We start from the raw sequence: 26,439 nt of genomic DNA on the forward strand, positions 1-26,439 counted from the left end.
CTTTGTGATAATACGCTTAATGGATGGACATGAATTCTTCCACACTAGGAGGAGAGGGATTCTCTTAGTAGCTTCTTGCAACATGTGTTCTTGATAGATTTGTGCAAAGCCTATTACGTGCTCATCGCACAAGTTGTAGAGAGTTTAGGTAAAGAACAAAGCCGAAAATTAAGGCACCCTTGCTCACAAAATTCACAAGTCACCTCGGTGAACATTTTGGTGTTTGCCACAAGCACACATACATGTATTCAGTGGCATCATATTATGTGCACAGAGCTTCCCAGGTGTCTCAGATGGTAAACAATCTGCCTGCAATGCGGAAACCCAGGTACAGTCCCTGGGTCAGGAAGATCCCCTGGGGGAGGGAATGGCTACCCTCTCCAGTATTCTTGCCTGGAGAATCCCATGGACAGAGGAGCCTGGCGGGCTACAGTCCATGAGGTTGCAAAGAGCTGGACACGACTGAGAGATCAACACAACACTCAGTTACGTGCACTATTTTTAACCTGCTCTTTGACAGTTTCTAATACACCATGGGCATCTTTAGGGTAGGAAAACATTGAAATAGATGTCACATTTGCAGTCCATGATGAGAAATTCTCCTTCCTGTGAACACACAATTAGCCTCTTTTTTCCTTTAAAGTGTCAAGTGATTGAACTCCCTTCCTCTGCTTACACCTTAAGTTATAGAAACTTCGTGATCATTTTCACGGTAAGCCCAGTTTCATTTTTTTTGATCCTCCTTGAGTGACAGCTAGATGAACTGGATTGCCTTGAGTGAGAGAAGGGAAAGAGGAAAGAACGGGACTTTTCTTAAATGTCAGGCTTTTCTTTTACCTAATTAGCAGCATTCATAATCTTATTTGGTAGTCATGTCGAGTCTGAGAAGAAATGGTACGTCCCCATTGTATAGATGAGAAGGTGAGGCTCAGAAAGCCTTTTTTTTTTTTCCCCTTTCAGTACTTTTGTTTATTTGCTGTTTGGCTGTGCTGGGTCTTCGTTGCTCCTTGGGCTTTCCTCTAGTTGCGGCAAGCGGAGAGTACTCTCTAGTTGCAGTGTGCACGCTTCTCATTGCACTGGCTTCCCGTTGCGGAGCGGGGCTCTCGGGCACTTGGGCCAGTGATTGCGGCTCCCAGGCGCTAGAGGACAGGCTCAGTAGCTGAGGCGCCTCAGCCTTGTTGCTCCGTAGCCTATGTGGTCTCTTCCCAGATCAGGGGTCAGACCTGTGTCTCCTGCTTTGGCAGGTGGGTTCTTTACCACTGAGTCACCAGGGAGGCCCGGAAAGGAGGTTTTTAATCTCTATCTGGCCGCTCCAAACTTGGATGGCTTCCTTTGTGCCAAGTAGATGGCTGCAAGAACTGTCAGTCATCTGGAAGGATGGTCCATAAGGAGTGGAAGAGCCTAGAATATATTCTTGTGAAGTCACTCAGTCGTGTCCGACTCTTTGCTACCCCGTGGAGTATAGCCTACCAGGCTCCTCTGTCCATGGGATATTCCAGGCAAGAATACTGGAGTGGGTTGCCATTTCCTTCTCCAGGGGATCTTCCCAACCCAGGGACTGAACCCAGCTCTCCTGTATTGCAGGCAGATGCTTTAACCTCTGAGCTACCATGGAATATTCTTAGGGGAGTGAAATTGCCTTCTCTGAGACCTCTAGAGGGAAAGTGGAAACCCTGTCATAATTTTATCCTAGAAGAAGCTGGATGAATCCAATGATGTTTTGAACCTTCTCATTCAACATGGGTGTGCTAAGTCGCTTCAGTCGTGTCCAACTCTGTGGACTGTAGAGTCCTGTGGGCTGTAGCCCGCCAGGCTCCTCTGTCCATGGAATTCTCCAGGCAATAATACTGGAGTGGGCTGCCATTTCCTACTCCAGGGATCTTCCCGACCCAGGGACTAAACCCAACTCTCTTACGTCTCCTGCATTGGCAGGCAGATTCTTTACCACTACCACCACCTGGGAAGCCCTCTATCAATACAAGTGGTTTATAAATACGGAATAACTTTCTCTATCTCAACTAGCAACTCAGTTCTTCTGCCATCAGCAATTTTTGTACTTAACAAAAAGTACAAATGACTAGGACTTGGTAAGGGAAAAATCTGGCTTCATGTGAAGGAGAAATAGAACACTGTGGCTCAAATAAGCGTATCAGATCATCTCTCTGGAGGAAAAGTAGAAGGACCATTTGTTTCAGGGCAAAGCTGAAAATCAGCCCCCACATGGGTGTTAAAAATAAATGATACACCATTGCATGCTTCGCTTCCTCATGTACACGAATTCTAGCTTTTTAAAGATAATGGCATTTCTGTTCACATTTTTTATTTTAATTACTTAACAAAATTAGTCTATTGAGGATTTCTGCATCCTTTTATTTATAGATTAGCACGATTCTTTAGAGACCCATTAATATTCTGCCGAGCTGTGGGAGTTATTCTCAGAACTGCAGCTGAAGGTGTCAGAAGTAGGACTCTGGGTTTTTCATATTAGCTGAACTCTGGAGGGGCCTTCCAAAGAGTAGCATTGCTCTGGCACCTCCTGTATGCACTGGCATTAGACTCCATCAGGAATTGGAGGGTGTGTTAGAGTTTAGCAATAAATATTGGTGAAAAATTAAACAGTGGGGAAAATAGTGATTTTAGGTACTTTTCAAGCTTTTGCTTTGATGGAAACTAAGGGAATGAAGGACAACTGTCAGGGCAACTTAGAGACCATCTTTAATTAATGAGTTAGACCAGCTGCCCTTATAAAGGGTTTTATCACTTGATGGAATTTTAATGGTGTCATTGTGACATATATCCCTTTCTCTAACAATAAAAGGGTTTTATTGTTTTTCTTAAATCCTCAGATTTTTTTTTTTCCCCAAAAAAACATAGAACTAGAGATAAAAGCAATATGGTGTGGAACACTCTTACATCTCTTGAGTTTAAAAACAGAAAACTTTGGTGTGTACTTCAAGAAATTGATGGTCCCCAGAAAAGCATTTGTGTAGGGTAAATTATATAGTGTGCCCAGAGCCAGGTGCCTTCTAAAGCTGAATGCTTCTTTAGGAGACACTTTATTGCAGTTAGTGGAGCTGATTTTATTCTTCAGACGGAAAGAGATAACAGGGAAAACAGTGCCACATGTTATTAATGATCTAATTAACACTGAGTGATGTCCCCGCCCCCCCCCAGAGGAGGGTCCAAACAACAACGGTGATTGTCGGAATTGTCTGTCTTTTACTTCCTTATTGCTGTTCTCGGTGTTGGTGATGGGTGCTCTCGCTAATATTTAATAATCAATCTTTTTCCTCTGTCTCTCGCATTCAGCTCATTCTCTTTCCTATTCTGTCTGATCCACATCATTCCACATCAGTCTGTCATCTGCCATCCGAGCACCAGTCCAGTTCTGGTACAGTAACTGTTTCAAGATCTACATTTCATGTGCAGTTCATGCTTTGAATGTTATGAAAGTGACTGTCACTAAATCTAGCAGGAAGCATGTTGGCCTGTGGGTTGTGAATATATTCTGATCATTGCCATCACTCAAATAATTACAAAGAGATTCATTCATTCATACTCAGCTGTTACTATTCACGTGTGACCGTGGGCATCTTTCTCATGCCTTTACCATGTAGACCTGTGACTTTTGCCTAATGAACGTGGGCATTAAAAAAAAAAATAGAAAGATCAGCTTGAAGGGCAGAATAAATATCCTTGGAAATTCTGCAGTAGCTCTGTGTGTGTGCACGCGCGTGCATGGATCTCTGTATGTCCTAACTGCATGCATTTATGTTTTCTGGAGAGGCTTGACTGAAATGGAAGAATATGAGCAGAAAAGAGCCAAACGTTGATGGATTTGAAGAGTATGGTATCTGTGTTAATGGGCTCAGATTACTTATTGAAAATACCTACCTTATGTTGTATATTTCATCCTTCGGAGGAGTCATAGAAACATGTAAATTTTTAAGAAGTATGCCAACTACACTAAATAATGGTATAATTTGTGGCTTCACTGTCTCAAAATGAATCAAATGCTAAGTAACTTAAGTAAGTAAATGTGGGAAAACTTCATGGGGTCTTGATCAACAGGAACAAACCCACTGGGAAATCTTATCATCATCATCAATAAATATTTTGTGGACATTCCCAACAGAGCTGCCACTTAGAGAGTCTTCTGGAAACCAGACTGTTTAAATTATTTCCTGTCTGAATTTCTCCCAAGTTAGGAAGTTTTCTCTTGAAAATTTTACGAGTATAATACAGGGCACGGCTTAGTGACTAAAGAGAAACAACAACAAATAGTGCAGGCCACATCTTAGAATTACTGTCTTAAAATATTCATTAATATTTGGAATTCTTGCACATAGATGTGTTACAAACACGGTAAGTTTTTTTTTTTTTTTTAACACCTTGATATTGACTTGCAAATAGTGGAGGATCTTGAAATTCTTGAGAGTGCTGATAATCTTAGTTCATTAAGATTTTCTCTTGATGTTAGACCAGCCATGACTCACTAGGGCTCATAATTGAGAAACATTTCCCAAAATGAGAAGACACACTGGTGTATTGATTGAAAGTCCCATTTTTAGGGTAACTATTTACTGATCGAACCACAGACTCCTGGGTTACAAGTAAGACCATTATCATTTTTGTGTTTGTTGTGCGTGCTCACTTTTATCTTTCTAAGTTATCAAGACGTTATTGTGACTTAAAGAAGTTTGAAAATACGGTGGAGGAGGGAAGGTGGTAAGAACCACCCTTTTACCATCGTTCTGTTCTCTTTGTTAAACACTTCAAAGTGTGGGCTCTTGTTTATTGTTCTCTGTGCAACTGTATACATGTTTTCAGCATGGTAGTATTTAAGCAATGATGTCTCCATCAAAACCACCTGAAGACCTTTGGTGTCTGCCAGTGGGCTATCTCTCACGCTGAGGTTTCAGGAGTCTTGGATGAGGTTGCTATTCGGGTCTGGTTTCCAGAAGACTCTCTAAGTGGCAGCTCTGTTGGGAATGTCCACAAAATATATATTGATGATGATGGTAAGATTTCCCAGTGGGTTTGTTCCTGTTGATCAAGACCCCATGAAGTTTTATTTCTCTTTCCCTCCCACCTCAGTTGGAAATAGATGGCGAAGCAAAATATTTTGCTTCTATTAATAATTAAAGATTTCCATGGGTGTCTTGGTCCATGGGAAGCATTTGCAGCTTCTGTCTCTGTGAGGTAAACTTTTCTTGCATATCACAGCTTTCTTAAGTATTATTACTTTGTTGTCTAACTCTGTGGCTCTTTGAGAAGTAGTAGCTAACACACTTTGAAGCTCCCCTGCCTTTGTTTCCTGGGTTTACCCATCCACCCTGGTTATTTTGCAAGAACAGTCTGGGTCTGGGAGTCATTGAGCATTTGCTTTTCAGCACCCACAGCAATGGAAAAGGAAATGGCACAACCCACTCCAGGATTCTTGCCTGGGGAAATCCCGTGGACGGATGAGCCGGGTGGGCGACAGTCCAGGGGGTTGCAGAAGAGTCAGGCACAACTGAGTGACTAAACAACGACAACCCACAGCAGAGCCCAAAAGCCTGTACATGGAAGGTGCTGGCTCCGCGGTACGCGTGTACAGGCTGTGTTTTCAGATCATCACATTATAGGAGGAGGATGCACACTGGAGGTTCCCAAGCATCACTGTAGAAAACATCTTTATCATTTGGCTAGGTGGATGCACGCTGGAGGTTCCCAAGCATCACTGTAGAAAACATCTTTATCATTTGGCTAGGTGGATGCACACTGGAGGTTCCCAAGCATCACTGTAGAAAACATCTTTATCATTTGGCTAGGTGGATGCACACTGGAGGTTCCCAAGCATCACTGTAGAAAACATCTTTAACATTTGGCTAGGTGTTTAGCACAGAGTCCCTCCTACTGTCTGTAACTATGCTTTCTTGACGATGCAGGATCGATGTCTTGCATGTATATTTATTTACGAAGCGAAGCCACCAGTGTCCCTACCTCCTATGTTCTGCGTGCCCCTTCACACACTCCTGATGACTGCACTTATGTTTTATTAATTGCCCTATTGGCATTGCTTCTCACGGTGTCTGGCACACTTCAGAGTTTGTTGGGTGTAATTGAATATTTATTGGAATAAATATCAGAAATGTTCTTACTTTGGCCTTAAAGTTTTGGTTGAGTTCCATTTAGTCTCTCAGTTGTGTCCGACTCTTTGCAACCCCATGGATTGCAGCACGCCAGGCTTCCCTGTCCGTCACCAACCCCCGGAGCTTACTCAAACTCATGGCCATTGAGTCGGTGAGGCCATCCAACCAACTCATCCTGTGTCGTCCCCTTCTCCTCCTGCCTTCAATCTTTCCCAGCAAATTTTGGTTGAGGGAGAAGGTAAATAGAGTATTAAGCCAGTGAAAAATTAATGTCACTTACTTTGAAAGAATTCTCCTTGGTTGAATTTCTGTTGTGAAGAGATGATGTATTTATGAAAAATTTCAGACTTACAAAAGAGTAGCCAGTCATGTAATTAACTCCTGGGTTCTAGAATATCAAATTATGTTTCATCCATTTACTCACTGACTCCCACCCCCTGCTTTGGATGGTTTGGGAAGCAAATTCCAGATATCCTATCTTTATGTACTAGTAGTACTTTCAGATAAATCTCTAAAAGATAAGGATGCTTTAAAAAAGAAAGACTTGAGGGAAGCATTTTCTCTCTAGCAATACATTTTCATGTTGCCTTGTAACTTTTGAAGAACATTTCCCCCCCGCCCCCCTTTTTCCTTCGCATCTTCTTGAATGTGAACTGAGGATGTTATTTATAAAACCAGAGAGCTACCATTGCCTTTTTCACAAAGTTCATTCACGAATGACTTTCTAGGTAGAGAGGAATGATTTGACCCATTCTCACCAGTACAGGAGGCCTGGAAATTTCGATCCTGGAAAATTCGATCTGTTTTAGAATTGTTTTCTTTGGGCGAGTCATCCAGGGTGTTTCCCGAGTTGGACACACGCCTGTCTGCAGTGCCTGGAGGGAGTCTCACTTGGGGTGTGTATAAATAAGACTGAATCCAGATGCCTGTCTATACACTGACTCGCTTGCAAATGAACTGTTAACAACTATCCCCAGGGTCCCCATGTGGCTAAGAAAACAACTTTGCCTGGGCACAGCTTTCTTCTGTCACGGTAAATCCTCTCTGGCCTTTCTTGTTCCTTTTCTCCCCTAATCACCTATGAGTGTTGAAAATTATGTTTAAAAGCCTTTTGGACCTGATACATTTTCTTGCAAACCCGGTGTTGAAGAACGGAATGAATCAGATAAGCAGAAGTGAATATGTGGCTCATTTATTTCCAGTGAATGTAAGATACTCATGAGATGTTATTAATATGTTCAATGAATATAATTTGGGTTTGGGATATAAACATTTTAATAAATACGGAAATGTTACTTCCCCCTCCAGTAATCAATCCCTGTTATTCTCAGGGATACATGACAATATGTCAGTGGAGAACTAATCATATCTATTTACTATTGAACAGACATTTTCTCTTTTCGTCTTTTTGGGTCTAGGCACATAAACTGGATCATTCTGCTCATTACCTGCGCCTGAAATTTCTAATAGAAAACAAAATGCAGTACTACGTGCCAAAGCCTGAGGAGGACATTTATGAGCTGGTAATGTTAATGACTGTTGTCCACGTACATTCTGTAGGAGACTATTTTTAAATTATATGTATGCTCATGCTAATTGTGGTTGGTGGAGTGGAACAAATTCTAAAATAAGTGAGCCTCATTCCATGCTCTTATATTTGTGGAGATGGCCTTAACCTATCACAGTATTTTTTTTGCAGAGTGGAAATGCCACCTTAGTTTATGCAAGGAACAGTTCTGTGTTACCATGAAAAACTGAAATCCAGAACTGACTCTCAGAGAGAATTTTAGTTACTGTTCCTAGCTTTCCTTGCCATGTTGACAGTCTTTTGTTTTAAATGGGTGACTCAAAGATGAGCTGGCTGTTGTCAGAGAAAAAGTCCTACCTCCGATTTTGAATGACTTCCCCCTGCATGTTCAAATTGATGGGTAAAATCCTGTTAGGTGAAAAAAAGCTGCTAACTAACTATATGTCCTGGCCTTCTGGAATTTCTGTAGCTTCTTAGGCATACTTATATAGGTTTGAGTTTCATGATGGGATTTGGGTTCTGAACTGGATCTGAATTTTTATTCTGGCTCTGCTGCTTAGTAATTATGTGGTCTTGGCCAACCCCCCCGCCCTCAACAAATGTGGTGACTAATACTTGGTAGGATTTTGCAAAGATTAAAGATCATGGTTCATATAGTAGATGCTCAATAAACGGTGGTCATGGTTCTTTTTTTGTTAGTCGAGGGGTGCTTTTTTCAGTTCCAGAAAAGAAACGTTTTGAGAGCCAGGCCCCTTCTCTTGGAGTTTGTTCTTTCCTGTACTTAGTCATTTCTCTGGGGGTCACCGAACTGCTTGCCATGGGTCTGTGAATGATAACAGTATGACTTCAGACAGCCTTTCACCACGGAAAACAGGACTGAAAATTTAGACCTGAAAAGTCTCCTTTTGAAAAAGGGAAGCGTGATTTAAAATTTAGTCCCTTTAGTAGGGAATTGTGTTTCTAATCAACTTTTCTTGAGGTTTGCTTTCTCGGCAATAAAACATCAATTCTGAGCACATGGTTTGGTGAGTTTTGGCAAATGTATACAGACTGTTGTGTTTCCACCACTACAGTCATAATTTATATTTCTGTCATCTTAAAAATTCCCCTTGTGTCCCTTTAAGTGTTTTTAATGAAATATAAGAGAGGGCGTGCTTTTTATAGCATTCTTACCATGTTATGAAATAGAAGAACAAAATGACCATTTTTCAACCATCACTTAAATCATAAAGTTTAATGCAGAGAAAGGTACTTTTAACAGGGGCTGATTTATTTTTTTTCTCTGGCATGGGGAAAGCCCTGACTTTGTGCTCTATGAGTAGAAGAAAGAAAACCCATTTTCTTACTTAAGAAAGGAAAGTGCTTTGCTGTTAACTCTGAAATAGCGGTTAGATCATGTAGTTTGTATCTTGGAGTTAATGACTCTTTTATATCCTAAATGACAGGGATCAAGCCTAAGGAACTTCCATGTCCTTCATATCTTATACCCAGGAGAATGCTGAAGACATATCTTTTGAAATTATATTGACTTCCTTATTATTTTTAAGTCTTGGCCATTGTGTGGTCTCATCCAGTATAGGAGACTAACAAGCTTACTGTTTGTTAACCACAACTGCTATGTACATATTACAATTGCCATTTAAAAACAAAACCCTGAAATACAGGAAGATCATGGTGTTCTTTCTTGCCCAGTTGCAGAAAGTCTCCAGCTATGAGATTCCTGAGGAAGCAAATGCCACTCTTACTCACTCTGTTGTTCAGACTGCGAGTGAGTACTGCTAATGGGCAGCTCTATTTTTACCAAGATTTTAAACTTTCGTTCTTAGGATATCTTTGGCAGCCTGGTACAGCCTGCGGATCCCATTTCAGAATAATGTTTTCAGTTCCATGAAATGGAATACATAGGATTACCTATGGCCTAATTGTGTTGAATTAGTTATGAAAGATATTTTAAAAATTATAGATAATACACATGCTTACTTAATAGCTCATTAAATAATCAGACAGTGGTTGGTCTGACACCTGCCACTGTTCTGAAGTAGTGAAGAGCATAAATAATATTTTGAGATATTAGCAGCCACTAGAATGTGGTGTAAAAATAACTGAGATTTCTGATTGTGACAAGGTCACAGACACACTGCTCATGTTGCCGTGTTTGTTGCTTCCGTTCGTTAATAATTGAAGGAAATGCTACGTTTCAGTTACAGGTTAGTGAATATAAAAATTTCAGGCTTTTTCAGCTTCCCGGTTCACAGACCCCTCGAATTACATCCGTACATCCATGGTTTCCAATCTTGGCTTTTGGCCATTAAGCTGGGCGGGATGTCATTCCAGGGCAGAGGGTTTTTGAACACACGATGTTCTAGATGCTTTTTGAGATTTTACAGATATTTTATTTATCGACCCTTACTGAACAAGCATCAGACCACTCATGGCTAATTGGTTTCCATAACCCACCTCCATTGTATTTCCCATGGATGAATGAAACTCACAGACATTTAGAGTCCTGTCCTGAAAAGTGACTCATTCATAGATGACTGTCCCAAAACATCTTGTTCTCTGCCATTGTTTTGTCAAAAATTCTTGAGTTAGAAGATCAATAGTCATTAGCAAAAGTGTGCACTATATTTTAAAGATCTTTTTTTGGGGGGGCATCTGGTAGCTTTATTTTCTGGGACTGGGGATTCCTTTGCTTAAGAAAAGCCATGAATAGTCAGTCCTCTACTTATGTATTATACTTACCTGCTTTGCTAATTGTGGGCTTCCCTGGTAGGTCAGCTGGTAAAGAATCCACCTAGAATGCAGGACACCCCAGTTCAATTCCTGGGTCGGGAAGATGACCTGGAGAAAGGAACAACAGCTACCCACTCCAGTATTCTGGCCTGGAGAATTCATGGACTGTATAAAGTCGGACACAACTGAGCGACTTTTGCTTTCACTTGCTAATTATGTTTTAATATAAGCAGTACCTGCTTGGCTACTTTTTCATAATTAGTTGGTTATTGGGTCCAGTCTGTAGACTGATAATGAATATGGAGGCACTGGGTTTTTTTTTGAAAACCCATAATTAAATATGTTTTTCTTAAAAAGACAAGTAAGAATAGAGTTTGCAACAACCCTGATCAATTGATTGATTGATTCATCCAGCAAATATTTATTTAGCGTTTGTTGTGTGCCTGGCACCCTGCTAGCTGTTCTAGGCACTGAGAGCAACAGGAAAGTTTCTGCTCTTTATGGAAAGTATATCCAGGTTGTGAAGACAGATATAAAAACAGGTAAATATGTTGACAAAAACAGGTAAATGGGTAGTCTTTCCGGGGATGCTTAGTGCTGGGAAAGAAAAGGTTAGGACATAAATGGATAGAGAAAAATGGACATCTGAAAGTGATCATACTGCTCCTTTTCGACGTGATGTATGAGCAGGGTGGTGAGTGAGGTGAGATTTTGGAGGAATGTGATCTAGGGTCAGAGAACAAAGCCGGGTAAGGCCTGGCAGGGGAAGGGGGTGGTGGTGGAGGTGGTTTACTGCGTTTGAGTAGCATCAGTGGGGACGGTGAGTGGGGGGGGTGGTGGTGAGGGGGTGTTGAATTCAGGAGGTGAGGGAGAAGGGGAGCAGGAGGGCTTGTCAGACCCAAGTGAGAGGTGAAACCCCAAGAGACAAGGGCTTTATTTGACTCCTGTCTTAATAGGCTCACTGTGGCTAACCTGTGGCCCGTGAGCCTTGGGGAAGGGGCTGGGAGAGCAGGAGGCTGGTAAGCTGTTGTTTAGGCAATGCGCGATAGTGGCTTGGACCAGGCATCCCAAGAAGACCTGGTAAGAAATGAATGTGACATTCACTTGACAACTCAAGTTCCGGGGTAATCAGATCATTTTTTAACATCTGATGGTCTTTAATCTGGTTTTTGAAAAGAAGGATAATATGCATCATCGTTGATTTAATAGCATAGGGAATGTGTGTGATACTTTTTGCTAAAACTGTGGGATTTCAAAATTTCTGGTGTCAGATATTCTAATTGCATCAAAAATGTATTTTAAAGTGCAGATCCTTCTTGAAATTATACATACTTTAGAGATTTAAAAAATCCAGTTTTTGTTCACCTGGCCTAAGGATCACACAGTGAAGGGTCTAGTATTATATGAAATTACTGTCTGAGACTGGTGAAAAAACGCAAAGATTTTCACACCAATTACAAAGAAGACTAGGAGGCAATATTATGAAAGAATAGGAAAGCTTATTTACGAAGCTGAATTCCCACTGGATCTGTAGAAAGCCTTTTGGAACTTTTTGGAGATGACTAGAACAAATGGTGATATAGTGCCACCTAGGGGGGAGAGTTTGGCTTTCAAGGAAATAGAAAAAAATCAAACAGGTTCCAAAGAAGTTGAAGTAATAAGTACATTTCACAACATTTTATTGACCATTCCATGATACTGTAAAATATATCATAGCATTGATTCTATTTGGTAATATGTAATTTTGGTGACTGTATTTTCTGAACTAAAGATCAGTTGTTAGAACTGATGTCTTCTAAATGCAGAATGCATTGGTATGGAACTTTTTCTGAAGTATAGAGACGGAAGTTGATGGAAGTTGCACTGAATTAGGGTGTTCTAGAGGCTCTGGGTCAACATTTCCAGCCCCTCTCCCACCCCAGCCTCTTGGCTTAGCCTGTTTCCAGGCTCCTGATTCCTAAGCATTCAGCTCACCTCTCCTACCTGTCAACTGCCCTAAGAAAGTGAACAGAAAGAAACCTATGGTGGTTTTTTTTTTTTTTTCATACTTGGCATGAATGAAATTATTCCTGGACAAATGACTAAGATGGGAGCAAGTTTAAATAATCACTGAGACTTCTCTTCAGTGCTCAAGAAGAGCTTTCTCTTATTGACTTTGGCCCAAAAGAGATTTTCCTTTGGAAATTAAATGACAGTTTAAAAAATTCCATATGAGCCTCTGACACATTTATTTGTTTTGGAACTTCTATCATAAATTTTCAGAGATGGCCTTTTGGCTTACTTACCTTGGGATTCCCTGGTGGCTCAGATGGTAAAGAATCTGCCTGCAGTGCAGGAGACCAAGGTTCAATCCCTGGGTCAGGAAGATCTCCTGGAGTAGGAAATGGCAACCCCCTCCAGTATCTTTGCCTAGAGAGTTCCATGAACCCTGACTGGCTACAGTCCATGGGGTCACAAAGAGTCTGACACCACTGAGCGACTAACACTACAACTACTTTCTTACCTAAGAAATAAGATTTTGGGGGGGGGGAGTATGGGGGAATATAATTGGTTTACAGTGTTATGTTGGTTTCTGCTCTGCAGCAAAGCGAATCAGCCATATGTGTACACATATCTCCACCCACCCCCCTTCTGACCCGCCGAGGTCATCACAGAGCGCCGAGCTGAGCTCTGTGTTACACAGCAGCTTCCCACCAGCCATCTGTTTTACACACAGTAGTGTGTCTATGTCAATGCTGCACTCCCAATTCGTTCCGTGGAAGTAAGGCTTGTACCCCTGACTGTGGTACCCCTGAGTTCCACCAGGAGGCAGTCTGCGAGGCATTATAGTGTAGCCGGGAGCACTTCAGCGCTGCTGCTGCTGAGTTGCTTCAGTCGTGTCCGACTCTGTGCGACCCCATAGACGGCCTGCCACCAGGCTCCCCTGTCCCTGGGATTCTCCAGGCAAGAACACTGGGGTGGGTTGCCATTTCCTTCTCCAGTGCATGAAACTGAAAAGTGAAAGTGAAGTTGGTTAGTCATGTCCGACTGCTAGCAACCTCATGGACCGCAGCCTACCAGGCCCCTCCATCCATGGGATTTTCCAGGCAAGAGGACTGGAGTGGGGTGCCATTGCCCTCAGTGCTAGACAGTGAAACCTGCATTCAAATCCCAGCTCCGCCCAGGCTGGCTTTCTGATCTTAGGAAAGTACTTTCTCTGCGCCTTTTTCTCTTCCTCTGTAAAACAGGGATCACATTTGTCTCATAGAGAACATGTGAAGGGTGAGAACACGTGGTAAACAAAACCTCCGTAAGTTATGGCCCATGATGATGCCAAGTCTACACACTGAAATGTGAAAGTGAAAGTTGTTCACTTGTGCGACTCTTTGCGACCCCATGGACTATAAAGTCCACGGAACTCTCCAGGCCAGAATACTGGAGTGGGTAGCCGTTCCCTTCTCCAGGGGATCTTCCCAACTCAGAAATCAAACCCAGGTCTCCTACATTGCAGGCGGATTCCTTACCAGCTGAGCCATCAGGGGAAGCCCATCGAAGTGGGAAGTATCAATTAAATTAATTGAAATAAAATTTCTTAATAAACCACCAATTTCTCTTATCTCTTTTCCCATTTTTTTCTTGGGTTTCCAAGAGGTTTGATTGATTTATATACTTAAGTTTTCTCAATACTTTTGTATAATTTAGTGACTAGGGGACAATATTGTCATTTATATGATTTTTTTGTCTGTTTCAGTGCTGTAATTTTTCTCTGCATGTTGTGGATTTTTTGAGCAAAAGTGGCATATGAACAGAAGCACAGGGATTTCTCCTGTTTCTGTGGATTCCATGTCAAGATCTTTATAACCTCTTCTTGATGTTAATGTTTTTCCCTAGTATTGGAGATTTTTGATTACCTTAGCATTATTTTTCAGGTCTGTGATAGACATAGGGTGGGAAAAAATTGTATATACAAAGTATGCCAAGGAACTGGAACTGTAGCTAAATTTGGGAATATAAGTTTTTAAAAGTTTCCACGGTAAGTCTTAATGGTGTCAGTTCAAGAAAAATACTGGGATGTGATGAGAATTTGATGTCGAGTGTCAGTTGTGAAAAAATAGATTTACAAATTGATGACTGTTTCTAATAAGTTATTTATAATGCAGTCCTAATTAGGTTTCTCTTTGTCATTTTCAGCTGTACAAAGAAATTGAAATTTGTCCAAAAGTCACTCAGAACATCCAGATTGAGAAGTCAGATACAGCTGGTGATAATTATGGTATGTTTATTTTTCTTTGATCTTTGGTGTTGTTCACGTGAAAACAATTCCTGCATAAACATGTACTTATTTACAATTCAATAAAACCTTTGGGGACCATTTAAAACAGATAACCCATCTGGCTTCTGTGCTTTGCAGCTCAGCCAAACTGAGGGGGGACATAAAAAAGATGTTTACGCTCCATATGATGAAGATTTCAGCTTTAAAGTTTGTAACTTTAATCTTCTTGGTTTTCCTGTCATAAAAAAGGAGTGGATTTATTGAGAATAGATTATTTTATATTATAACGTAGCCTAGTAATGAAGAAGGGCTTCCTAGGTGGCTCAGTGGTAAAAGAATCCGCCTGCCAGTATAGGAGACATGAATTTGATCCCTGGGTCAGGAAGATCCCCTGGTGATGGACATGGCAATCCAGCCCAATATTCTTGGCAGGAAAATCCCATGGACAGAGGAGCCTAGTGGGCAACAGTCCATAGGGTCGCAAAAGAGTTAGACACAACTGAGTAACTGGACAACAGTAACAGGTAACGAAGAAATTATCCTTTCGCACCTATATCCCCCAGAAATGTCTTGTTCTCCATCCCTCACAGATGATGTTAAAGGAACTTCCTTTGATGTGAGTTGGGGTGCCCTAGACCATGGGGTCGCTAAGAGTCAGATACCACTGAGCGACTTCACTTTCACTTTTCACTTTCATGCATTGGAGAAGGAAATGGCAACCCCCTCCAGTGTCCTTGCCTGGAGAATCCCAGGGATGGGGGAGCCTGGTGGGCTGCCGTCTATGGGGTCGCATAGAGTCGGACATGACTGAAGCGACTTAGCAGCAGCACCAGACCACCCTTAGGTTTGCCAATTCACTGAGAAGACTCACCACACTACGGTCGTGTTCATGGCCACGATTTGTTACAGCAAAACTCTACAAAATAACATCAGTAAGAGGGAAGGCATGTGGGGCGAGGTGCTCGGACACCAGGTGCAAACTTCCAAAAATCCAGCCCCATCACACGGCAAGTCCACAGTCCCCTCAGCAGTGAGCTGAGACAATGCGTGTGAGCTACACTGTCTAGTAGGAGGTTTGTTAGGGATTCAGTGCCCAGCGTTTTGGTTAGGAGGCTGGTCACTTAGGCACCCTCTGCCTCGCATGTACCAGGATTCCAGCCTTCCAGGAGGAAAGCAGGTGTTCGGCATAACCCACAGTGTCTATACAGATTTTTAGACACAATGAGCCCCATCAGGGTGTTGGGAACCCTCCCAAAATCCAAGTTCTCAGATTTCAGGCAGGAGTCAAAGTTGTAAGCAGGCCTTTTTTCAAAGAGCAGCAGTCAGGCCCTCTCCGTCAGGGCTTTCCTACTCAGTTGTCCGATTCTGGTGTTGTTAAAAATGGAATATTTCCCATGGATTCAACACCGGTCTGCTTAGCATTACCCTTGATGACTTGGACCGTAGAAGAGTTGCTACTTGAGTATAACACGTAGGGAAGCCCATACTCTGTCGGGGTAGATTAGCCAGGCGGGGCGAGGTTAGCTGAGGCAGTGGCAGTCACCGAAGCCCTCTGGGTCCAAACAGTGGAATTCTCTCTCCTGTTCACCCTGGCGCCTCTGGGTTGGCCGTGACCCTTTCTCTCTGTTGTTCTCACGCCAGGACCTAGGCCTGGAGCAGCTGCCACCTGGGACATTGTCAGTTTCTTGGCAGAAGGCAAAGAGGGGAGGTGGTGAACCAGCCACTGGCTCATTCCCAGTATGCTCTTCAAAGCAAGTGACTGGAGCCAGGGATTGGGTGGGTAGGCAGAGAAGTGTAGGCCTACAGGGTGCTGGAAAGAAGGAGGACTAGGGGAGTTTCCTAGTGGTTAGGAATCTTCCTTGCAATGCAGGGGACCCTGGTCTGATCCTCGGACGGGGAACTAAGATCCCACACATACAGGGCAGTTAAATCTGTGTGCCGCTAGAGAGCCCACCTGCTGCAAGAAAGACCCAGTGTGGCCAAAGAAAGATATGCATGTTTTTTTAAAAAAGAGAAGGACTAGAAAATCATAAAGAAGGCTGAGTGCTGAAGAATTGATGCTTTTGAATTGGGGTCCTGCAAAAGACTCTTGAGAGTCTCTTGGACAGCAGGGAGATCAAACCAGTCAGTCCTAAAGGAGATCAACCCTGAATATTCATTGGAAGGATTGGTGCTGAAGCTCTAATACTTTTGGCCACATGATTCGAAGAGCTGACTCACTGGAAAAGACCCCGATGCTTGGAAAGATTGAGGACAAGAGGAGAAGGGGGTGACAGAGGATGTGATGGTTGAATGGCATCACCGACTCAGTGGACATGAGTTTGAGCAAGCTCCAGGAGATGGTGGAGGACAGAAGAGCCTGGCGTGCTGCAGTCCATGGGGTCTCAAAGAGTCAGACAGGACTTAGCAATGAAGAACAACAGAATACCTGGTGAAAAGATACAAAGTTTACTGGGCATATGCTTGCTTACCATTTCTCTCTGAATTAACTTATTGGGCTTTTTAGCATTTGAAAATCTATAGACCCTTTACTAGGCAAGTACTTTGTCCTAATGAGGAAAACCTAACTTCCAACCCCTGGCCACTTGAGTTATACCTCCATGCTATTTTACTTCTTGACCTTAAAACGAAAGACATCATCAAGCTAGCAGATGTTTTTGATGGCAAGGGATAAATGTGTCTGAAAGGCCTATTATTGTAGCAGAAGCGTGACCTCAGTAGTAAAAGCAGTAATCGGTAGCAGTGCTACAAATAAATGTTTGGGTCCTTCGAACTGAAATGCACCATGTCAGTTACTCTTTTCTCTCTGGTTTATTTGATTTCTCTTGAGTAAGAGAGGAACATAGCAAAAAGCAAGAGATCTGAGTTTCAAAGTTCTTGGAGTCAAACTCCGAGACGGACTGGTTTGGGGGCCTCCGAAACAGAAACGGCCTAAAACTGCTATATTTTTATGTTATTGTTCAGTTGCTAAGTCATGTCTGACTCTTTGCTATCCCGTGGACTATATAGCCCATGAGGCTCCTCTGTCTTTGAGATTTCCCAGGCAAGAATACTGAAGTGGGTTGCCATTTCTTTCTCCAGGGTATCTTCCCATAACAGGGATCAAACCCATGTCTCTTGTGCAGGCAGACAGATTCTTTACCAGTGAGCCACCAGGGCAGCCCATATTTTTATATTTTTAAAAATTTTATTTCTTTAAAGTTATTTCTATTTTTTTGGCCTTGCCACATAGCATGTTGGATCTCAGTTCCCCAACCAGGGGTCAAACCCACACCCCTTGTAGTTGGAGTGCAGAGTCTTAACCACTGGAATGCCTGGGAGGTCCCTATACTTTTTATTAAAGTGACTGAAATAGTTACAGAACCTGTTTCCATTTCCACGCTGAAGGGGCTACAGGGCATCAGAAATCAACCCAGAAGGTATTGTCAGCTGTGCTTCTCACATGACCTGACATAAGGAAGCAGGGGTCCTGTCCTGGACCTCCCCTGCTTTTGTAAATGACAAAGTCCCATGCTTGGAGGGTGTGGTGGTATCAAACGAGGAGTTTCTTGATGCTTAGTCTTGCTTTCCATCCTTATATTGCTGTCGGTTGCATCCTGTCTGTACTGATTCCTGGACCTCACCTTGGACAGCCTCCAGTTCAGTTCAGTTCAGTCGCTCAGTCGTGTCCGACTCTTTGTGACCCCATGGACTGTAGTATGCCAGGCCTCCCTGTCCATCACCAACTCCCGGAGCTCGCTCAGACTCATGTCCATTGAGTCGGTGATGCCATCCAACCATCCCATCCTCTGTTGTCCCCTTCTCCTCCTGCCCTCAATCTTTCCCAGCATCAGGGTCTTTTCCAATGAGTTAGTTCTTTGCATCAGGAGGCCAGAGTATTGGAGTTTCAGCTTCATCATCAGTCCTTCCAGTGAACACCCAGGACTGATCTCCTTTAGGATGGACTGGTTGGATCTCCTTGCAGCCCAAGGGACTCTCAAGATGCATAGCTAATAAGCTCAGCTAACCCATTTACTCTCAGTGCCCAGTTCATGTTGGCTTAGGTGTTTCCACAGAAGTTAAAGAGTCCCCCGGTCCTAAAGGTACTCAGGAGTCTAAAGTCAGCCCATCTTTCTCCGACATTTGCATCTAAGAGCAGCTTCCTCCTATATATCAGTTTCAGTGTATGTAAGTTCCTAGCACACATCAGCATACAAACCAGATACCGCTCTCTATTGTAGAACATTTCAGGGAGGAAAATATGACTTAATAATCCCACTGACGAAACAAATGGAAAGATTTAGCACTTGCCTAATTTCTCATCCTTCCCTCCACCTCAGCCCTCAGGACTCTCTCAGACCTTGTTGTTGAAGTCAGTTCACATAGTTTTGTAATAGACTAAGCATGATCGTCTAGGCAGCCTTGAAGTGGAAGAATGCATCATTTCAGCAACTGAGTATTTGTTTTTCTCTGGGGACTTCTTAGACTTAGATTTTTGGTCTTGCGTCCCCTCTATGTCAGCAGGCATGCCTGCTCAGTTGCTAAGTCATGTGCAGCTCTTTGCGACCCCGTGGACTAGAGCCCACCAGGCTCCTCTGTCTATGGGGATTTCCAGGCAAGAATACTGGAGTGGTTTGCCATTTCCTCCTCCAGGAGATCTTCACAACCGGAGGTCAAACCCACATCTCCTGCGTTGTCTGGCAGGTTCTTTACCGCTGAGCCACCCGGGAGCCCCCTTCTCTGTGTCAGTGGAGTCTGTGTTTTTCTCACTTTCTCCATTTCACTGTGTCCTGGATCTGGTTTTGAGTCCGTCTGTTTTGTTTACTGTGTTGTCATGATTTTTCTTTGGTCCTCAATTTCAGTATGAAGAAGCTTCTGGTTATTCAGGAAATGAGTCTGTCTTTTTTGGTTTCTTCACTTGGTTTTAATCACCCCCTTCATTTTCATGACCATATGTCACGCATGGTGCCTCCTGGTCTCTGTAACTCTGAGCTTTTCGGTGGGGTGGGCGCTTTGGCTTTACATGGACTAACTCCTTCCGTTTCCTGTGGCCGTCGTTTTAGACGGTATTACATGTGTTTTCTCGGAATTAGATTGTTGCTATCCGTAAAAACTAAAAATAGAACTACCTTGCACTGTGCTGTGCTTAGCTGTGCAGTTGTGTTGGACTCTTTGCGACCCCACGGACTGTAGCCCGCCAGGCTCCTCCGTCCATGGGGATTCTCCAGGCAGGAATACTGGAGTGGGTTGCTATGTCCTCCTCTGCGGGATCTTCCCAACCCAGGAATCAAACCTGCTCTCCCACATTGCAGGCAGATTCTTCACTGTTTGAACCATCAGGGAAGCCCAAGAATACTGGAGTAGGTAGCGTCTCCTCCAGGAAATCTTCCTGACCCAGGAATCAAACCAGGTTCTCCTGCATTGCACGTGGATTCTTTGCCAACTGAACTACCTGGGATCCAGCAATCCCACTCCTGGTTATGTATATCTGAAAAAAATGAAAACTCTGATTCAAAAAGATACATGCACGGCAGTGTTCATAGCCGCAGTATTTACAATAGGATAGAGATACAGTGAAATAATACTCAGCCATGAAAAAGAACGAACTATTTCCATTGGTAGCAGTATGGCTGGGCCTAGAAAATATTATGCTTCGTGAAATAAGTCAGAGAGAAAGAGACAAATACAATGTGATATCACGTGTATGTGGGATCTAAAAGCTAATGCAAATGAACACATATTTCTTACTGGAGGAAATGGTTAAAATGACCACCTACCCCTCAGTGTGCAGACTGCTGACATCTTGAAATAGAGACTGCTCCTTGGGACTCTTGACACCTTTAGTGGTAAAGAAAGAAAGCCACAAGTGAATACCTCAGCCTTCTGCTCTGACTCTGGTTTAAGGTGACTTGCTGTAGGCTCTCAGCACATCACCCCTCTAGACAATGTGTTCATTTTATATTTAATAGAAGAAAATTTGAATTAGAAGTATAATTTAAAAATTTGGTCTCAGCATTTTATATAATGATAGCATGTTAGACAGGAAATGCCTGTATTTTAATGGGTTCTAGTCATCCTTTCCCTGATACAGTCCTTGATTCAGTATCTATTCTTACAGATAAAAGGAAAAGTGTGGAAGTGCACATAAATACCACTGTGTTAAGGCTAATGTCATCTAAATGGCTCATGTCTAAAATTATTTTTATTTGAGGAGAACTTAGTGTTTTTAACATTCCTCCCTTTCATTCTGGCTGTGTTGGGTCTTTGCTGCTGTTCAGCTGCTTTCTCTGGTTTTGGAGCGCGGGGCTACTTTCTAGTTGTGATAGACAGGCTTCTCACTGGGGGGCTTCCCTTGTTGTGGAGCATGGGCTCTAGGCAAGCAGCTTTCTGCAGTTGTGGCTCCCAGGGCTAGTTCCTTGAGGCATGTGGGATCTTCCCAGAGAAGAGATTGAACCTATGTCCCCTGCATTGCACGGTGGATTCTTAACCACTGGACCCCCGGGGAAGCCCTGAGTGGGACTTCTTGAAGAGTCTTCTGAAAGTTAGAAGTTGCTGTAAGAATGGAATTTAAAATACGAGACTAAAATAAAGACTCTGGAAAGTCCTCAGGGGTGAGCTTGTCTTGTTCTCTATCTGAGGGAGTTATGGTCCCCCCGTGGGTGATGGCATTTGGCAGTTTTGCCTGCCTTTGGGTGTCTATTTCCTGCTTCTGTGAATGGTACAAAAAGAAAACATGTGTTCATTTGACACAGTCTGAGAAGTCTCAGTGAGTCCCTGGGCCCCAGTCCCTTAATTAATTATTCTATTTTGTTCTTTCCTTTTTTAAAAAACCACTATATTTTTCTCTGCCTAAGCCTTATTTTTCTCCCAGAGCAGAAACCATGTCCGATATTTACAGTTGCATTAATTTCCATTGCCCTTTTAGACTTATCTGGCAAAGTATTTTATCCTGAGGGAAAGTAGGTTTTGGTTGTGGACTTTCCATTGATTGATCAGAAAGAGTTTTATATGAGAAACAGAAGTGACCAAGGCTTGTAGCCATGGGATTGGGAGCACTTAGAACTTCAGGGCCTTGTTCTGCCTTATTTTTTGAAGGATGTCGCAAAGCCCAAGGTTAATTAACTAACTGAGCTCTGGAAGCCTGGATGAGTATAAGATAATCTTATGATCTGACACTAGGAGAATGTGCGATCCATCAGTTTCAATATGAAAAGGATTTGTAAAATGTGTCACTACTTATCCCCGTTTGGTGCTAGCTGAATTTTACTGAATTAAAGCAGTGTCCACCTGGCACTATATAGGTGAACGCACGCTGTACGGGTGTTCTGTTCTGACATGTCCTGGGACATAGATTGACTATAAAAAAAGGTCAAGGGGACCCAAATGAGATAAGCTAACTGTTTCTCTTTTGTGTGGCAGAGAGAACAGTAACAAAAAAAGCAAAACTGGCATTAACTATCAAGCAAGGCAAAAAACAAGGTCATTTTTTTCCACTTGAGTTGATAGTTGGTTATATGGAGATAGATGTACTTGGTAATATTAATTTTTATTGTGGCTTCGTTTAGAGTTGTCTAAAAATACTTTTTTCTGCTTTGTGACACAGTACAAACAAGGAAAGACTATAACCCCAAACAGTGAGCATGCCAGGCTCACCCCGGATTCTCTCTGTGTTTGCTCCACACTCAGAGGGTATGAGTGTTACCTGCTGTCTCACCCTGCTGTCTCTGTTTCCCAGGGTTTTCACTTTCTTCTGTGGAAGAGGATGGTGTTCGAAGGCTCTACGTGAATAGTGTAAAAGAAACTGGCTTAGCTTCCAAGAAAGGTAAGTTGTTAACCATCTTGTCTTGACTTGTCTGTCTTCAGTTCCCTTTTGGATTTCTCTGGTTGGTGAATGAAAAATATCAGCTCCTACTGTTCACCTCTGAAGAGTGTTTAAATGTTGTCACAGTGAAAACACTTCCAGGGAATATGAGTATTTTTTCCATCAGCTCAATTGTGCAAGGAATGTTGCCTTCCTGAATTTTCAATCTAATTCTGAGCCCATTTCCATGGGGTTGGTGGGAAATTCCCTTCGAATCAGAAGGGGTTGTCTTTCCCTACCATCTGGGGTGGAATGAAGGTCTTGGGGGTCTCGTTGGAGCTTCTCGGGAAGACCCCTTTGTGCTTTGGTGCACACTGCTCAAAGCTGACACTGATCTTCACCTTAGCTTGCAAAGCTCCTTCATGTTCTGTTGCTGCCATTCATGGGGGGATCTTTGTAGAAGTTGAGAGTCTCAGGGTTCCGGATCCAGGCTTCTTGCCCTCCGTAGAGAGCTCTTGTCTGCTATACCTGCCTACCCCTCTACAAAAGCTCCTAGTACTGTCTGTCTAGGCTACTTGTGGAACCCCAGCACTCCATCCTTTTTCTACTGAGAAAATCTTTTCTTCCTAGATTTTCTTTCTTTCTTTTTTTTTTTTTGGCTTCCTATATTAGTTTCCTAAGACTGCAGGAACAAATTACCACAAACTGGGTAATTCAAAACAACAGAAGTGTATTCTCAGACAGATCACGAGGCTAGAAGTTTGAAATCCAGGTATTGAGAGGGTCATTTCCTTCTGAGACCCTGCAGGAAGAGTCTCTTGCATGGTTCTCTCTAGATTCTGCTGGCTGCTGATAGCCCAGGGCATCCTTGGCTTCTAGCCGTATCACTCTGATTTCCTCCTCTGTCCTTACAGGGTGATCTTTCCTGCGTGTCTCCCTTTCTTCAGATGACATTCACCAGTCGTTGGGTTTAGGACACGCTCTACTCTAGTATGGCCTCATCCTGACCTGATTATACCTGCAGAGACCCCCTTTTCAAATAAGGTCACATTCTGAGTGGACATGACATTTTGGGGAGACATTCTTGGGCTTCCCTGGTGGCTCAAGTGGTAAAGCATCTGCCTGCAATGCAGGAGACCCGGGTTCAGTCCCTGTGTCGGAAAGACCCCCTGCAGAATGAAATGGCAACCCACTCTAGGATTCTTGCCTGGAGAATTCCTTGGACAGGGGAACCTGGTGGGCTACAGTACATGGGACTGCAAAGAGTCAGAAACAACAGAGTGACTTTCTTCTCGCTTTTTCTTCAAGTCACTATGCTCATTGTAAATGAATTGGGCAGGTAGGTAGGGCTTAAACTCCACCTTCATTTCATTCTTCTTGCTATGGAATTTTGGCTTCTTTCAGGCAGTGGCAAATTCATACCCACTGAATGTACAAGTTAAACGTGTCTCGGTCAGTTCTGCTTGGACGTGATACCTGTGTCTAGTTCTGCTCAGGGATGGCTGAAGGAAGCAGCTGGGAATGGATGGAAGGCAGACTGACCTTTCTCCCTCCTTCCACGTGCTGGGGCAGCTTAGTTCTGGGTGTTCAGCTGGCAAGGCCCCTGTGCTGCTGACCTAGCCCTGTGTTGTCAGCATCAGAGAAGCACTCCCTGCAGTCTTGGCTCTGCACAGAGATGACAAGGGTGTAACCCATGGGAAATAAAGTCCAGGTAATGTACCCGCTGCTAACTGCCACGGGTGTGACTGTTCCTTCATTTTTCTTCAAGACCAGAGGCAGCCAGTTTGGTTCCCTCACTGAGGGTATCTCAGCTAAGAGCAGAGGTGGTGGGGTTTATTCCCCTTTGAACCCCAAACTGATTTTTATCTCTTTCAGCCCTGCAGTGACTGTGCTGGGTGCGGGGGTGGGGAAATACTCTGCCCTGGTTTCAGTCACATCCTGTTTTAGTCCTTTGAATCCAAGAACCCTGGTGTTAGATGAAAACAACGGTTGAGTGCTGCAACCCCCTTTTCCCCTGTGACGCTCTTCTCTACCGATGCAAGAGGGATGTCCATTCGCCCACGTGGGTAACAAACTATCCCAATACCCGGCCTGCAGAGGACAGTGTTGGGAGAGAGATTTGGGGTTGTGTTGGTTGTTCAATTGTGAAGTTTTGTCCAACTCTTTGTGACCCCAGGGACTGCAGCACACCAGGCTCCTTTGTCCTTCACTGTCTCCTGGAGTTTGCTCAGGTTCATGTCCCATGAGTCAGTGATGCTGTTGTGGTACTTGGGGTTTTTGATGTTAAAGCATAGCCTCTATGTGAAGGTGATGGAGAGCTCCCCAGTGCTGGAGAGCTCCTGGTGGACTGTACAGACTCTGATGATAAAACATCCTTCTCCTTCAGATTCCATTCTCCATTTAGCCTCCTTCTTTATAGCCAGCCAGAGGAGTTCGTGATATTTGTTGTGTTACAGCTGCTAAGTCTTTTCCAAATTTGACCCTTGCAGATCCTTCAACAATTCATTAGAAGGTGGAGTAAACTCTGGTCATTGCCCTGTGGACACCATCCCGATGCCAGTGTTTTTTAAAATGTCCAGAATGTGGTACACACCAAGGGGAGTCTGGTTGGTGGCTTGCAGCCTAATTAGAACTGAATATTCTGTCAGTCACTGAGTCTACACTTTATTATTGTTAGCCACCATGGGCTTTTGGCCTGGAATGGGCTGACGATTAGTTCCCATATTCCTGCTCTCTCTCTCTCTCTCTCTCTCTCTCACCCTCTGCTCTGTGTTGGATCTCACATCGACTGTCCTTGTAGAATTGACTTTTGAAATCAGAGTGCGTTTACCCGTGTCTCTGTTCATCTTGGGCCCATTGTTCTGCTCTTGGAATCCTCTGAGGTTGGGATCGGGCATCTTTTATTGCTGCCATCTAAGTGTCTTCCTGATGGCTCCATAAGACAGAACCTGGCTGAGAAGACATTGCTCTAGAACTCTCTAGACAGATGGGACATTTCACAACTTTTACCCATGGGCAAGTGGGGAGTATTTTTGAATAGGTTCAAAATGAAAAACAAAGTTTTCCTCTTTCTGCTACCAAACATTAATAATGAGAGTTACTGTCTGTTGAACATCTTCAACATGCCAAGTGCAACATGAGGAGTTCTACATGGATTATTTCGTTTAGTCTCATTTAAACCATTACCAGTATTCTTGCCTGGAGAATCCCCATGGACAGAGGAGCCTGGCGGGCTACAGTCCATGGGGTTGAAAGAGTCGGACACAACTGAGCGACTAACACACATTTTTCAGGAAACAGAACTGTTTTCTGCCACAGTTCTGGAGGAGAGTCTGAAGCCAGAGTGTCTGCAGGGCTGGGGTCCCTGGGAGGCTCTGGGGGGGCGTCGGTGGGTAGGGCCCTTTCTTGCCTTTTCCTTCTTCTGGTGTCTGCTGGCCTGTGGCAGCATCACTCGCTCTCCATCCTCCCCTGCCTTTCTCCTCTACTTTCTGTGTCTTTCTTTTGTGTCTGTCCCACAAGGATGGTTGTCGCTGGGTTTAGGACCCATCAGATAATCCAGCATGGTCTGATCTCAAGAGCTTTTACTGAAATACAGCTACAGAGATCCTGTTCCCAAATAAGGTCCCATTCCAAGGTTCCGGAACACGGACATACTTTTTCAGGGGTTGCCCTTTAACCCACTATACACTCGTATTCAAACAGTCATACAAACCTAGAAATTCTTTTTTAAAAGTTATTTAAAGAAATCAATTTATTTTTTGGCTGCACGGCTTGTGGGCTTTCGTTCCCCAACCAGGGGTTGAACCCAGGCCGTTGGCAGTGAGAGCGTGGCGTCCTAACCACTGGACCACCAGGGAATTCCAGCCAACCTGGCGATTCATTTTAAAAAACAAAACAAAACTTGCAGATGTTTTTAGTTTTTGTCCTTTCTTCTTTTTCTCCTTCTATTACGGCCTCTGATGCCTAACCAAAGGAGTTGTCTTCAAGAGAAGACTTCAAAGATGACAACTGC

At 43.3% G+C, this 26,439-nt stretch overlaps 1 protein-coding gene across 7 annotated transcripts in view; it reads left to right on the forward strand.

Annotated features, from left to right (window-relative positions):
• The window catches only part of TIAM1 (TIAM Rac1 associated GEF 1), a 461,928-nt gene that overhangs the window by 359,749 nt on the left and 75,740 nt on the right, over positions 1-26,439 (forward strand). For all 7 annotated transcript variants that reach the window (XM_060403824.1, XM_042229680.1, XM_042229684.1 and 4 more), the window contains 3 exons: positions 7,553-7,657; positions 14,566-14,647; positions 22,362-22,448. In XM_060403824.1, the coding sequence (XP_060259807.1) occupies positions 7,553-7,657; positions 14,566-14,647; positions 22,362-22,448 (274 nt within the window). The remainder of the gene's footprint in view (positions 1-7,552; positions 7,658-14,565; positions 14,648-22,361; positions 22,449-26,439) is intronic.

This window comes from Ovis aries, chromosome 1 (genome assembly GCF_016772045.2).
Source record: "Ovis aries strain OAR_USU_Benz2616 breed Rambouillet chromosome 1, ARS-UI_Ramb_v3.0, whole genome shotgun sequence".
Taxonomy (NCBI): Eukaryota; Metazoa; Chordata; class Mammalia; order Artiodactyla; family Bovidae; genus Ovis; species Ovis aries.